Here is a 14,889-nt window from a genome sequence, read left to right as displayed (position 1 = left end):
ATCCAAGTATGAAAAGGCTCTAAATGCCACAAATCTAGTATCAAAATATGTTCAAAAGTCTTTGAATTGTTCTATGTTGAGACCAACAGTCACAGAATATATGCAAAAAATAAATGAAAAGATATGATATGCCATAACAATATAAAATTATGAACTAAAGCAAACTAAGCAAATTTTACATTCAAAGACAAGAACTAAATGGGGGGGGGTAATAAGGTCTAATTGTATAAGAAATTAGTTTAAAAACAAAACCAAAGACAACTAGAATGCTCTGCCAATTAAAGGGCAAGTTTGGCAAATGAAAATTCAAAATACAATACATTATTGTATTGTATTGCAGAAACTGACAGTCAAAGATGTTCTAGAGGTCACATTTACACAGCAGGCCAAAGAGCCAGGAATGCGATCTGCAACCTCAACTTCAATGGGCAATTCACAGCTCCCACTCTAAGACAGGATAGATGCAAACTAGGTGACCAGAAGGCTGCTGGAACCAAAGTTCTCTGGGCTGAATTGAGATGCAAAGTGCAAAGAAGTGCCTTAAAGAAAGAAAAAAAAAAAGGCTCTTGTTGTCAAGGAACATGACCCAGATATAGCTTTGTAGTTGGCTCACCATCAAATGGTTAGAATAATATTTGGGGGACAATGTCTACAGTACTCTAAATACAGTATGTCTTGATCTGGGTACAGGTGAAAAGGTCAAAGTAATCAGCACTATATATATCTCTCTCTGAGAAGCATGCCCACTCTGAGCAGCAACTCCAACCTCTGACCCCAGGAAAAACTCATCTGTAAAGTCACTGCTGGTGAACACGCATCATCAACAATAACAGGAGACAGCACAGTTCTTAAATCTATAGCCATATGAAACAATTCTTGTTGATTAAATTACTGCTTAATTTACTGAATTGAACACCTATCATATTAAATTATTGAAAGAAAGATAGTAATATATATTTAAAATATGCTTCTTTAATGTTTCTGCAAAATACATAAGAAAATGTTTCTTCTATTCCGCAAAGTGAAAATGTCAGGCTACGAAGGATATGTGCTGATTTTAACTGTGATGGAAAAACACAGAAACACAGTGAAGATAGACCAGAACAAATACACCAAAAATCTAATTGTAGTTGTATTAGACAGTGCACTGCAGCTGGCTGTTGTCCTCATCTGCTCGACAGTACTTCTTTCACTAATGGGGGAAATTGGATAAAATAATTTTCTTATAAAATTAAAAACTGACTTAGAGATAATCAGACTTGACTTGAAAGAGCAAGTGATGCATTTCCTGTTTCTAAGAGCCAATCTTCTTTGAAAATGTCCACAGATAAGGCCTCACACAGGGCTCTATCTGTGTATCTCATTACACCATCAACGCATACAGGATACGCACATTGCTCAGAGACCAAGGGCACTTGCTGGTTAAATGTAATTATTGCCCAATCCTGGACCTGAATTTGGTTCCCTGATCCCACATAAAGTTGGAAGAGAACAATTGACCCTACAAAACTAGCCTCTAGATCCTGTCCAAGTGTCCAAACACATCATTTACATACACACAATAGTAACAACAAATACATAAATTTACTGTACCACCGCTATCTCTGGCCCTACTCATTTACCCCTAAAGTATTCTTCAATCCACACTACACTTTTGTGACTTGTTGCCAACCTCAGTGAAAAAAAAAAAAAACACAGAAAAACATTAGCTATAGTTTCAAAGAATGTAAGCAATCAAAAAAGAACACTCACGGTTTTAGTATTGAATTTGGTCCTTATCCTCTTACATTGTGTGAAATAAGTAAACAATAGTTCAACTCAAAAACTAATTGTTAGTATAGTAGTAACCCCCTTGCTCTCTCGCTCTCTCTCTCTCTCCCTCACACACACACACACACACACACACACGCACACACACACACACACAAACACACACACACATGTTGAAAACCATGCCATTGAAAGCCTGTTTGGGAAAGGAAGAATTAAAATGGTAGATTCTACCGATCTGTAAAACGAGAAATTAGGTACAGCAGAGTAGTAGGGTTATATGTGGTTTACATATGTACACCTGAGCAGCTCGGCTGGAAGGGGTTTAGGTTGTGTTTATACATTGTTGTACTAATCATAGTGATAAAAACACAGTAAGACAATCAAAAACAGACACAACGGGTCACATACTGAAGAGGGATGAAGCCAATCACATGAGTTTATAATAAAGCCGGCTCACACACTCTGCCAAATTCATCTCTAATATTACTGTCACCATCTACAGCAAAACCACTTTCCAAGGGCTTTTATATGGCCATCTCTTTTCCTGAATCCACTGACATCAGTGAAGAAGCTACCTGGTCAAGACCAAGTTTATCCCAGGCAAGAATCCATCCTTAACAGGTGGTATCTGACCATCTATCCAGGGCTCACCCTATTGTTTGATTAACCTTGATAGCAATTATTTATTGTCAATATTTACTATCACAATGGCTTATGTAGTTTGGGTACATAATTGGCATTCGATAATTATGTGATGAATAAGTGAGTTTTGATCCAAAAAGTAAAGATTCGAATGAATACTGTGGAGAACAGAGACGGTGTGTGTCACGCCAGCACACTGTTAGAATGGCCGATAGCTTTTATTCCCCACCACCTCTGAATCCTGCTTATTGGAAAAACAGTCTCTGTGGCTTAGAACACTAACTGACTTTGTAGTAGTGTCAAAAAACATGATCGTCTATTCCAAAATATTTATATATTTCAGATATTATATGTAAATCCATAATTTCTTCACCATATTCAAAGATCTGTGATACTTTCAAGCCTAGCGACAGGTAAAGCTTTCCAAAGTTGAGAAGGACCTCTAATCCAAGAGCCAGGAACAAACCTTGACCTGCCATGAGTCTTACCTTCCCTCATTCACAGCGGAACGTTTTTATTGTTCTTTCTTCTTACTGAAGCAGAGGATGGAGTGGAACAGTCATCCAGACAGATTAGCCCTGAGGTCAAATTGTGAATGACCTCTGGACATTTCCATATCTATTTGCTTCATGTCAATAATAGCAATGACCTTTAGATATTCGATTATAATAATGCTGTCAATATAATACATTACCACCTTCTTTATAAAAGAAAAAAACACTAAGTATTCTATTGGAGAGAAAGGAAGGAGGCATAATATAAAAAAAGGATTGTGACCCTAAAAGGCAGAGTAGTTTAAAAGCTTCTATAAAGTGGTACATTTTAGATGGTTGGCTTCCCTTACATCTAAAAGCATGTTCCATTCTGTATTTCTCTCAGAAATAAGGTTGGGAAAAGCTGAAATGACCCAAAGCTTCAGGAGCAATTGTATAGTAAAGCAACCTGCAAACAGGGCCCTGAAAATCTGACGTCCATCTCTTTATTTCCTCTCTGCTCTCTACAAACAGACCTTTCCCATTCCTATTCCGCCCTTCAGTCATCTCCTCTGAAGCAAGATTATTACCAGAATATATGATAATCCTTTAGTATACTGCAGGAAAAACAATCAAGAACAAAGACTGGTCTTAGAAGTGGTCACATACCCCAAGTCTAGAATACACAGGAAGAAAGAGGGAACAGGTATGCTTTAAATTAACTCATAATTAGACTCTTACCTACTGCACTTATATGACCATTTTGAAAGCACTAATATCTTATATGTAAATACTAAACTAGTTTGTATGATTTTTTATAACACAATCTTAGTTTTTCATATTTTAATATGTCAGAATCCTCAACATTTTAGAGCCAGGTTTCTGTCACTAGGGTTTTAGCTAAAATTACTAGTCAAATCCTAGAGTTGAAGCATTCATAAAGCAAAACTAGTGAGCATCAACAGGGAAGACATTCACCTCACCACCAATTATAGTTTCAATATATGTCTTAAAGGGTTAAAACTACAGAAACTTAATTTTATCAAACATATGATATACTATTCCTAGATGTTTCAAACATCTACTTCCAGATGTTTCAAGAAAAATATAAAGTTCTAGATTTACAGTGCAAATCAACAGAAGAATGGCCTCAACTGTGTGTGACCTCAAATAATGCTTTCTGCATCTCTGGGCCTCTACTGTCAACTCTGAATAAAGCCTTGAGCAGCTAGCCTCCTGAAGGGGCCTTTCTGCTTTAAAGTCCGTTTTGTCAATAATTCTAGAAATACCAAAATTTTGTTGAACATAAAATTTCAATGATCTTTAAGAAACAAATGACAAGTGGATTTTAAATGTAATTCTTAAACATTAAGCAACATTTCATAACAATCACAGAGTATCATGACTCTCTTCTCTGACTTCACAGTGATTTGCTTGAAACAAAGTTGTAACCACAGGCCAACTATTTGAATACTCTGAGAAGATTAAAGAGTTAATCCATTGGGAAAACCAGATGCAATACAGTTCACAAATGCGCTATTCAGAAGGGAACACTAACATGCCAGCAAATGTGCTGCTTATGATTAAAATTGGTCTAGTGATTCACAGCATATATTGCTTTTTAACTAGAATGCATCTTGCTTTCTAATCTACAGTTGGATGATGTCAGATCATGACCGATTTTGACTTAAAATAATTTCTAAGTCAGAGTAAGTATGACTGGCAGGTTGTAGTATGTCTTAGGGAAGAATATTCATAATAATGAATAATTGCATAATTTGGAGGAAAAATAGAGGAGAACTGAATGAGGAGATTATGATATTAACCTCCAGGATAATTTCTGTTTTCATGACCTCACTAAAACTGAAAGCCCTGGTATATATTCACTACCCCATAATTATGCATCAGAATAGTAACCAATTAGCAACTCAGGAGTACAAGAAGCAATGATGATTAAATATGGAACTTGAAATCCTGAGGACCTTGAAATTCTAAATGATAAACTTGTTCCATCACACCTTTTACACGTAGGTATTGGTTAGTTTTTGTCAACTTTACACAAACTCTAGAGTCACCTGGGAATAAAGAACCTCAGCTGAGGCAATGGTCAACTTTACACAAACTCTAGAGTCACCTGGGAATAAAGAACCTCAGCTGAGGCAATGGTCACGAGCAGGCTGGCTTGTGGGCATGTCCATAGGGCATTTATTAATGATGGATCGGGAGGGCCCAGCACACTGTGGACAGGTCTACCCCTGGAGAGTTGGCCCTTGGTTGTGTAAGGAAGCATTTTTCCTCCATAGTCCCTGCTTCTCTGCATGCTTGAGTTCCTGCCCTCATGTTCCTCAACAACGGATGGTGATCAACGTGGGTAAGGCCCCCGAGTTATTTTTGATCTTTGTGTTTATCACAGCAATCGAAAGTAAGATAGGACAGGTATTAACCCACATCTGAAGGAAACGAACTAGTTCATGTTTTATAAAATAAGTTTTATTTTTTATAAAATAAGGGTTTCATTGACTCTGAAATCATATCACCTTTTAGCTTTGAAAGGTCTCTTCTCTGTCATTTCTATTAGTTCCTAAACCAAAGGCGTACAAGGAAGATGCTCATTTTACCAAGTAGGATGCCTGACAGATAATGTCCTCCTAGCAGACAGGCTTTGGGGCTCAATTTTTCCATGAGGTACTTTTAAAATCAAAATATGCATGCCAACTGTTTTTGAACAACAGATAAACTTTTCTAACATAGTTTTTAAAAATAAGAAGAATAAAAACCTTAATTGCGGGCAACTGCCTTTTATTTTTTCAGTTTCTGCTGTTTGTTCTACTTTGTGATGGTGTTAATGCATTATGTGTCACATTGATACTTCTAAGTTCTGTGAGAAAAAAATAGAACTATGTGAACCAGGTATATTAGTGGGCAGTGCTGAACACACGGGAGGCACGGAGGACACAGTTACTGAATCAAAGACTAAGCAAAGGAGCAAACACTGAATGATCATGTTTCCATGCAACAAACCTACCCAAGAACCTTGCACATCTACATCTTCTAAACATGAAATTGTTTCAAAATACTTACTTCAAATGTTATTTCATGTTTCCACCAGGAAAACCTTTACTGGAGTTAGTCAGTAAAATGTAACACGTGGAAATACATTGGATCATAAAAAATCTGGGTTTGAGTTTCAACTTTGAAACTTCACAGTCACCTAGTATTTTCCAGACTCATTTTAGTCCCACAGAGTAAAGTATCTATCCAGGGTTTCTCTCAAAATTTTATTAGCAAGTAAACAACGTATTTATTTTTTTATAATAACTAAAGTAAAGAGATAACAATCTAAAAGTGTCTCTTTAGCAGCAAAAGTAATGAAGTAAATAGATTATTGGGAAAAAGCAAGTCTGAAGTTTTTAAACAGTTCTTTCCTGTCAATCCAGAGGCAACAGTAGTGTCATTGTATCGTCACCAATAAAAATCGCATTTAACAAATGGCACACAAAAGGATCTCACTGTCTTCATAGCTTCAGGTCGCCACCTCAGTGTGAGGGAAGGATGCAGAGGAAGAGTGCAGGATGACGTCCCCCCAACCCTTAGGTCAGATGAGCAACAACACCACTTCATAAATGGGGTTCAGGCCATATGTGGTGGTGCATGCCTTTAATGCGGTACTCAAGAGAAGAGGCTAATGTAGGTGGATCTCTGAGTTCAAGGCTGGCCTGGTCTACAGAGCCAGTTCCAAACCAGCCAGTACTACATAGTTAGACCTGTCACAAAAGAACGAAAGAATAAACAAGCAAACAATCAAACAAAGCAAGCTTCAGTAAACTGAAAGAAAAATAATTTAAACCAGGCATGGTGGCACACATCTTCAAGCCCAACACTAAGGCAGCAGAGGCAGGCAGATCTCTGAGTTTAAGGCCAACCTGGTTTACAGAGTGAATTCCACGACAGCTAGGACTATATAGAAAGACCTAGGACTCGGGGGAGATGCGGGGAAAGAAAAGAAACACAAATTTGATATTATACACTAATCCGATCTCACTGTCAAGGATATTAGAGCCCTGCCAGAACTTGACAATTTTAGTTGCTAGATATGATTATACGAAAATCTGATGGTCCTTTCTGAATCTCCATTGTTAAGCAGTCCTTGAGGAATTCTGCAAGCTAAGGTTTTTGAAAAGAAAAATGTAACAATTTTTTGGGGTCAAGTCTTAGGAAAGGAAAACAGAAAAGGCCTTATCATCTCATAATGTCTCAAGGTCTTAGAGGAAGAATTTAAAATATTTAACTGATTTTATAGTTTTTAGTTAAGCGAAGAGTCAATTCAGTATAAGACAATTAGGATTAGAAGAAAATGTGTTACATTCCAGTGTTCGCATTTGTAAATGTCATCTACTGAGCTAGACAGTCAGCCTAATTGCTCTGAAGTAACACGTTCCATGTCTACATGTTCACATGGGCATGCATGAGAACCACACATTAAATGTAGATGCTCAATATTTGGTACATGCTCTGTTCAAGGGTGCAGTCAATCTGTGGTTCTTTCTGTGTCTGTGAGCAGTTGTACTTGTTAATTCTTCCTTACGTTGACGCTAGAGAGCAGCATCACCAGTAAACACATGCTTTTCAAGTCTCTACTACCCACATTTTGTAAAGAGAAAAATCTAGATGAAATTAAACTTAATATTTTATTCAATAAATGGCTGTCCTTCGTGGAATTTAAATTTCATTCACTGAAATTAAATTTAATATTTTATTCAGTAAATGGCTGTCATTCAATGACAGTCAAAATATTTCAACATGTAAACAAGATAAAATTATTGAGCTAAGTGTGTTCATTTTCCAGACTGAATCCCAATGTATGTACATTAATGCACATATTAATTTTAACACAAAATTTTCATCAGAAATACTTTACCAGCATTTAGATTTCATGAACTTTCCAGTTGAAAAAAATAAAATTCATATAACAAAGATACTCAAGCACACAAAAAGTTTCTAATAACTGGATCAAAGACCAGCTTTTATATTTAAATTTAAATTTGGGCCAATAGTATTGCTCGGCAGGTAAACAGGCATTTTGCTATCAAGGGTTAAGAGATTGATCTTTAGAACCACATGACAGGAAGGACAAAAAATAAGTCCCACAGATTGTTTTCTGATTGTCATAAAGGTGTGCGTGTGTATATGCATGTACACACACATGCACACACGTATACACAGACACACACACACACACCACAAATAAATGGAAAAAAAGATTTAAAATAAATTTCACTGACATAGCATTAACCTTATTTCGGGTCTTCACCGGCCACATAAGATTGAACATGAGGATTGTCTTCTGAATCCATAGCCTTCCTCAATGAAAGGGAACCTTCAGACAACTCAAATGCCAAAAATATTCTCAGAAACGGAGACAAAAGCATTTTCCCTAAATGAGAAACTTTCTGTTTAGCATCTCCCCCTCCAAGACTTACACGTCTCATGCACTCATTTTGCAAAACCTCTGATAGTACGTAATGACCTTTAATAAGACCACACCTCTGAGGCCCATAACACACAAGCACCTTGAGAATGCGTTGGGTTTTATGAAATACAGCCAAGTCTCCATGGCCTGTCATTTCAGTATGCATTAAAGGAGAAAGATAGGCCAAAGGCCTCTGTTAATTTTGTGTCTAGACACAATATTTCTGTAGACTTAACTCCTCCTGCTGATGCAGTTTGCCACACTGGAGAACAGATTGGATTGGAGGACCCTGGAAAAGTCAAGTTCCGGGCTTCTCTTTGTGAACTCCTGTATCCTCTAGGGTGTCAGGAGATGAACGATCTGCCAAGGCTAGTCACTTGTCATTGAACAGTACAGGATAGGAAGGAAGCAAATGACCTTTTAAGCGGAGTAAAACTTGGCAAGGCATAGTCTTATCTCTCACCTGCACAGGATTCAGGTTTAAGAACCTGAGCCATAAATTAAAGCGGTCTGGATCAGAAACCTGTTTCTATCATTTGCTACCAGCTTAATTGTGGAAGGTTGACTTAGTAATCTTCCTGTTCCCCGTCAGTAAGTTGGCCATAAAAATAATAGCATTTAAGTCACAGACTCTGAGGGATGAGATTTTTTACTGGATACGAAAAAGGTGAGCACTGTCTTGACTCTAATATATGATATATATGTGCACCATTTATTATTAATTTTAGCTCAGAAATCAGAATAACTGACATAGGATAGAATGTTCAATGTATGTTTGCTATAAGTGACTATGTGTCTAAATACTTTATAAATTTTACAATGTTATGAGAATATAAGCTACTTTTAGCCTATATAGAATAAGTTTAGACAGTTCGAACAAGAGAAAATACCAGTTTCACCAAACTGCATCTTGATAAGGTAGGCCAAAAAGTTGTGTCAAAGTTTTGATGGCTACCCCTGGTGGCTCATACCTGTTATCCTGGCATATGGAAGGCTGAAAGACAAATAAACCTTCTCCTCAAAAATCAAACTCTTACTATTCACCTGTGACACCACCCAGTGTAGCGTAAGGTATTTATAGGCCTGTCTATTCACGACTCTTTACTTCCATTGGAAGACCAGATTTAATACAATGGTCAACCAACCAGACAATGGCATAGAAGATGCCCACATGAAAATCTCAAGTCTTTATTTTTAAAAAAATGGTTTATCACAAGGAAATTTTTGTTTTGGTTAACAGTTTGTGGTTTGTTGTAATCAGAGCTTCTAGGAAACTGGCTCTGAATGGCCTTCCTGTCTTTTCCTTCTATTTATTTCCGTGGCCCTGGTGCAGTCAACTAATTCTTATTTTAAGGTCAAAAAAATAGGTAGTAGAGCCAGGCAGAGGTGGCGCACACCCTTATTCCCAGCTCTCGGGAAGCAGAGGCAGGCGGATCTCTGTGAGTTCGAGGGCAGCCTGGTCTGCAGAGCTAGTTCCAGGGCAGGCTCCAAAGCTACAGAGAAACCCTGTCTCAAAAAAAATAAATAAATAAATCTCAGGTAGCAGAATAAATAGGAAAAACAAGCTCATCTAGTAATGGAAAATAGCTCAGGAATAGCCAAAAGGGAGAACAAAATTTTCAAAGTTTTACAGCTGTTGAGTGTAAAAATTCGTAAAGGTAATTTCACTACCTGCAAAATAAAGGAATCAAAATACCTTCCAATTTCACTTGATTCTTTAAGAACATCCAAAACTGCCACTTCTGTGCCTAATGAAGATTTGTCACTAAAATAACCATAGGAATGATTACATTATGTAACTTTCAGTAATTTTCAACAAAGACCTTGACAGCGGAGGATGTTTACTAATTCTGGATTTCTTTGAAGACAGGTTATCTTCATAATCTTTAAATTGCAAATGAATTAACAGTATTTGATCAGAGCGATGGAAGCCATGCGCTTGGTCTAGGATGAACGCTTCATTAATTTTTCAGTGTGATGATGCTGCAGTTTTCCAAGAGAAACCGTCAAGAGTTCTTGCGATGCATCCAATCAGCCGAATTACATCAAATATCCATGTCACCGTCCCTAACCACAACACAATCACGTAACCAGGATTTCAAAACTCAACCCTAGGCGTGTGTGATGTCACTGTCAACATTCACCGCGCTTAACTAACCTCAGGTGGTTTCTCCCCTTCGCCCACCTAACCCTCAGTCTAGCCGACGTTGTTTGCCTCTCCAGACCTCCCGCGGGTGACTGTGTCCCCCCCAATACACTCTCCACGACCACACCTGTGAGATCAGGTGCACACTGCGGGGACCCGAGTGGGCACGGGCCCCGCGCTGTCACCCCGACGCTTTGTCTGCGGCTCCAGGCCGGCGCGGCGGGCGCTGGGGACAGACACCTCGGGCCGACCTGCAGGGCGGCAGCGGCGGCGGCGACTCCCGGAGACCCGAAGGCCGCCCGGGAGGCGACCGTGCAGAGAGCGGCGCCCGGCCCGCGGGGTTGGGCGGAGGGTGAGGGGCGGCCACCGCGGTTCCCAGAGTTGTCGCAACGCACGGGCCCTGGTCAGGCTGCGGGGGAACCCGCTCTCCTCCGCTCGCCCTCCCTCCCTCCCGCAGCTCACCTGACAGCCACGCGCACAGAGCTCTCGTCCGTGACGCCCAACATGCCTGCTGCCACCCGGGTCTCAGCACGGTGCCGAGCGCTCCGGGCAGGCGGCTGCTGCTGCTGCTGCTGCTCCTGCTGCGGTGGCGGCGGCGGTGGCAGTGGGGAGGACTCAGCGCTGCGCTCCAGCCATGTTGGGCGACTGAATGGAAAGGTGGCGGCGCCGAGGCGCGGGAGGGGGCGGTGACTCGAGACGGCGCCGCCTCTTGCCCCCACTCGCCCGGCTCCGCTGTGCCCTGCGTCAGCCGCGGGCTGGTCCGGTGTGCCCCGCCCCGGCCACACGGCCAGGCGCCGCCCCGCGCGGAGACGAACCCCCCCCCCCTCTTTCCCGGGAGGCTCGGCTGCGCGCCCCCGCAGCCACCTGCTGGGGGTGCAGCACGGACCTTGACCACCCCCCCCCCAACCTCAGCTTCCCTGGCTGGGCGCTGCCCTTTGCCCGCTAGCGTGGGACGTGGGTCGAGACACACACACACACACACACACAGCCTTCTCAGTGTGTTACTGTTCAGTCATGTGCACACTGGTAAGCACACCGGACCCTGGTACTGCCAAGTGTTCCCACAACTGTTTTCCATCTAGGCGTGCTGCGTGGTAAACCCTTGCAAATGAAATTTCTTTCCCTGCCGGCCCTTCCACAGCACCTCCCAGGATCCCAGGATTCTGTCAACAGTGTTCTATTGTGTGTTCTTCACGTCATCATTGTCCTTCCACATGCCTTTAGATAGCACTGTGGAAACAGCCTTTGTTAGCTTTGCCACAGAGTATCTTTTGTGGATTGCTGCGTACATTTCTATAAATAAACATGTGGGTTCATACAAAACAGTATAAAAGATTAAATGTCACTATCCAAATAAAAGCACTGGACCAAGCAGATATAAGCTAAAATCATACACCTGATAGTGTACTTTGGGATAGGAATGAGTGTGATAACCTTCTACACCCATGGGAAGACGGCCCATAGGGTATATTCTTTATACACAGTTCTATGCACTCTGTTTCTAGTCTGATCTCCCTTAAATTGTTACAGACAACATCAATGGAAGGTAAAGAAGGTTGTAAGGAAGCAGAGTGGTGGTGGTGCACGCCTTTAATCCCAGCACTCAGGCGGCAGAGGTAGGTGGATCTCTGTGAGTTCGAGGCCAGCCTGGTCTACAAGAGCTAGCTAGTTCCAGGACAGCTTCTAAATCTATAAAGAAACCCTGTCTCGAAAAATAACAACAACAACAAAAAAAAAGAAGGTTGTAGGGTCTTTCTGTGTGCCAAATTGGTGGCAAAGCTGTCCCTGACTTCTGTCTGGAGAGCTAGCATTAGCCTTGATATTTATCCACCAACATAAGAGAGTCGCATTTTGCCCCAGCCTGACAGGTCCAGACCTGGATGGATCTGGTTTGTCCACCTTGCTTCTGTGATAAATGCTGCATAAAGGACAAGAATAACAAAGCATATTTGGCAACAAAGCAACATATGTAATCTTTTGTAAGTCTTCATTTTAAGTTTCACCAGTACCAGTGTCTCAAAAAGAGCTGTCATAAAGCATGTGCTCCAAGAACTGGCAAGGCTGTTTAAATGAGTAGAGGAAGCAAGGTCAAGAATATATAAAGGAAAACAGAGAAGAGAGGCAGGCCCCTTCCTGAGGTGGTAGCTGTCCTCACTCTGTCTGGGCTTGCTCAACAGGAATGCAAAGCCTGTGCTGCTAGATTTTGATTCAGTTGTATGTTTGTTGTTCCTCGAGTGAAAAAGAAAAACCAGATCTTTACGTGAAAATCCTTAGTTTTAAAGGTGAAAAACAAATCCATCCCAATATTTACATATTATACAAAACCAACCTCAAAATACGTCGGCCTAACTTCAGTCCCAAGCCACCAGACGGAAACGTCTGGCCAAATATTAACACCAATAATAGCTGTGACTTTGAGATTTCAGAAAAGGCCCTGTAAAACTCGAAGATCCTAAATGCTGAAAGTTGATGGCCAAGTTTGTATACTATTTGCTTGGGATTTCTTTTTAAGTTATATTTCCTGGTGGTTCCTGTAATGAATAGCCTTACATTAAAGAAAATCCCAAAGTCAGAGCTTCTACCATGCAAGCATCTAAATACTGTTCTGAATATTTGTTTCCTAAATATCTAATAGATGGGTGCTGTGTCAGAACAATGCCAGACACCAGCAATGTGCAGAAGAGCGCAATGCCGTGACCTTAAAGAATTTGCTGTTTAGTTCTGGGAATTTCGTAAGTACGATTAGAAATTATGATAATAAACCTAGGAGGGCAAATTCTACAGTTATAAAAAGCTCGGGACGGTCTCCCGGAGTCCACTGCATACGAGCAGGATGACATGAGTCATTCCTGTCATTTTCCAATGGTTACCTAACACAAACAGCATAAATTCTTCTGGACGTAGGCCCTTCCACTCTGACCTCATCGTTAGCCGCTCTGCTCCTTAACCACTGCTTTTTGGTGACACAGGTCTTTTAGTTGGGCGACACACACATTGCTTTCTGGGGTCTTTGGAGGAGCTAATCCCTTTTCCTGCAATGTTCTTTCCCTAATTTTTTTCACAGGCTCGCTTTGAACATTTCAGTAGAGGCCTAAGTGTAGGGTTCCCCAGAGAGGCTCTCCTGCACACTCACCACTCACCAAGGGCCAACTACATATTTACACTACTAATGCACGGCTATAATGGGCAAAGGGTAACTGTGTTAGAAATGTGTGTAAAGTGCTATTAAATGAACAAAAATATGAGACTTTTCCCTTCTAAGGTCTCCTTTGCACTGTTGTATTTGCAAATGAGCATAATTCTCTATTCCGTGAAATTTTTAGATTATTTCCATGAGTTTTTCTATTCCTCTTCATATTGTACAGCACCAGTTCAAATGTGTATACAAAAGCATTTAATACATGTGAAATAAAATTATATGATTCCTATTTATAAATTCACACATGAATATACATTTCATTCATTCTTCAGTCAACAGTAGGAACATTACAAAAAAAGAACTCAGAAACGTTAATATCACCTTGGGATGGGGGAGTCCAAGCCAGAGAACAACCCCAGGACGTGATACTTGCTGTACAACTGCGCTCTCACGCTTGCACTTCTTGGTACATAGTCAGTCTATTAACTCAGGCTCATGATGAACCAGCCTGCCTCATCTTAGGCTGGAAAACCATTTTATAGCAAAGACAAACTAGATTCATTCCTGTTTATGATTAAATTTGTTTCTCAAGGATTGGGCTACACACCACCTATTACCTTAACTGCAAATGGTTCTGAACTGCATGTTCCAGAAAACAGCAATCATGTCTTTGTTTTAAAAGTTGTTATAGTGACTTGCAGCCCTCCCTGTGTTTCAAAGGCTGTTACCTTATGACCACCCTGCAGTCAGGTCTTTATTTCTGGAGGAGTTACGACCAACTTGTTATGTTTATGTCCTTCCCCTATAATCCCACTTATTTTGCCAGTCGAATCCCCCATTTGGAAACCCTGTACCCCTGAGCTATTAAAGCAATGACTTCTACAATGTCCAAGGCTGGTGATCTCTTGAAGCCCGCCTTAACGGGAGGCAGCCTGTGGACATGAATAGAAAAGCTTGCTTTCATAGTTTGGCCATGATGATTGGGTCGGTGGTCTTTCTTCTCAGATGTTTGGGATTAACATTTGTAGATAAGAGAGATGAGGGAGCAGGGGAGCAGGCTCAATGGCAAGGAGCTTAGATTGTTCTTAGAGAAAACTAAAGTTCTTTTCCCAGCACCCATACCAGGTGTCTCACGACTGCCTGTAAATCCTGTTCTAGGAGACCTGGCACTCTACCTCTAGGGGTACTGCGCTCAGAAGCACTCACACCCACCCCCATCCACATATATCTTTGTTAAAAATCAAAA

The 14,889-nt window shown here is 40.7% G+C and overlaps 1 protein-coding gene across 23 annotated transcripts in view; it reads right to left on the bottom strand.

The window, feature by feature from the left end:
• Kif21a (kinesin family member 21A) overlaps window positions 1-11,257 on the bottom strand; it is a 127,584-nt gene extending 116,327 nt beyond the window's left edge. For all 23 annotated transcript variants that reach the window (XM_041671756.1, XM_041671757.1, XM_041671758.1 and 20 more), the window contains exon 1: window positions 10,967-11,257. In XM_041671756.1, coding sequence (XP_041527690.1) covers window positions 10,967-11,010 — 44 coding nt within the window. In that variant the 5' untranslated portion in view covers window positions 11,011-11,257. The remainder of the gene's footprint in view (window positions 1-10,966) is intronic.
• Window positions 11,258-14,889: the final 3,632 nt, after the last annotated feature.

This window comes from Microtus oregoni, unplaced genomic scaffold, assembly GCF_018167655.1.
Source record: "Microtus oregoni isolate MIOR12 unplaced genomic scaffold, Mior012 000022F_ref0000154, whole genome shotgun sequence".
NCBI lineage: Eukaryota > Metazoa > Chordata > Mammalia > Rodentia > Cricetidae > Microtus > Microtus oregoni.
This window is presented reverse-complemented; position numbering and strand designations above follow the sequence as displayed.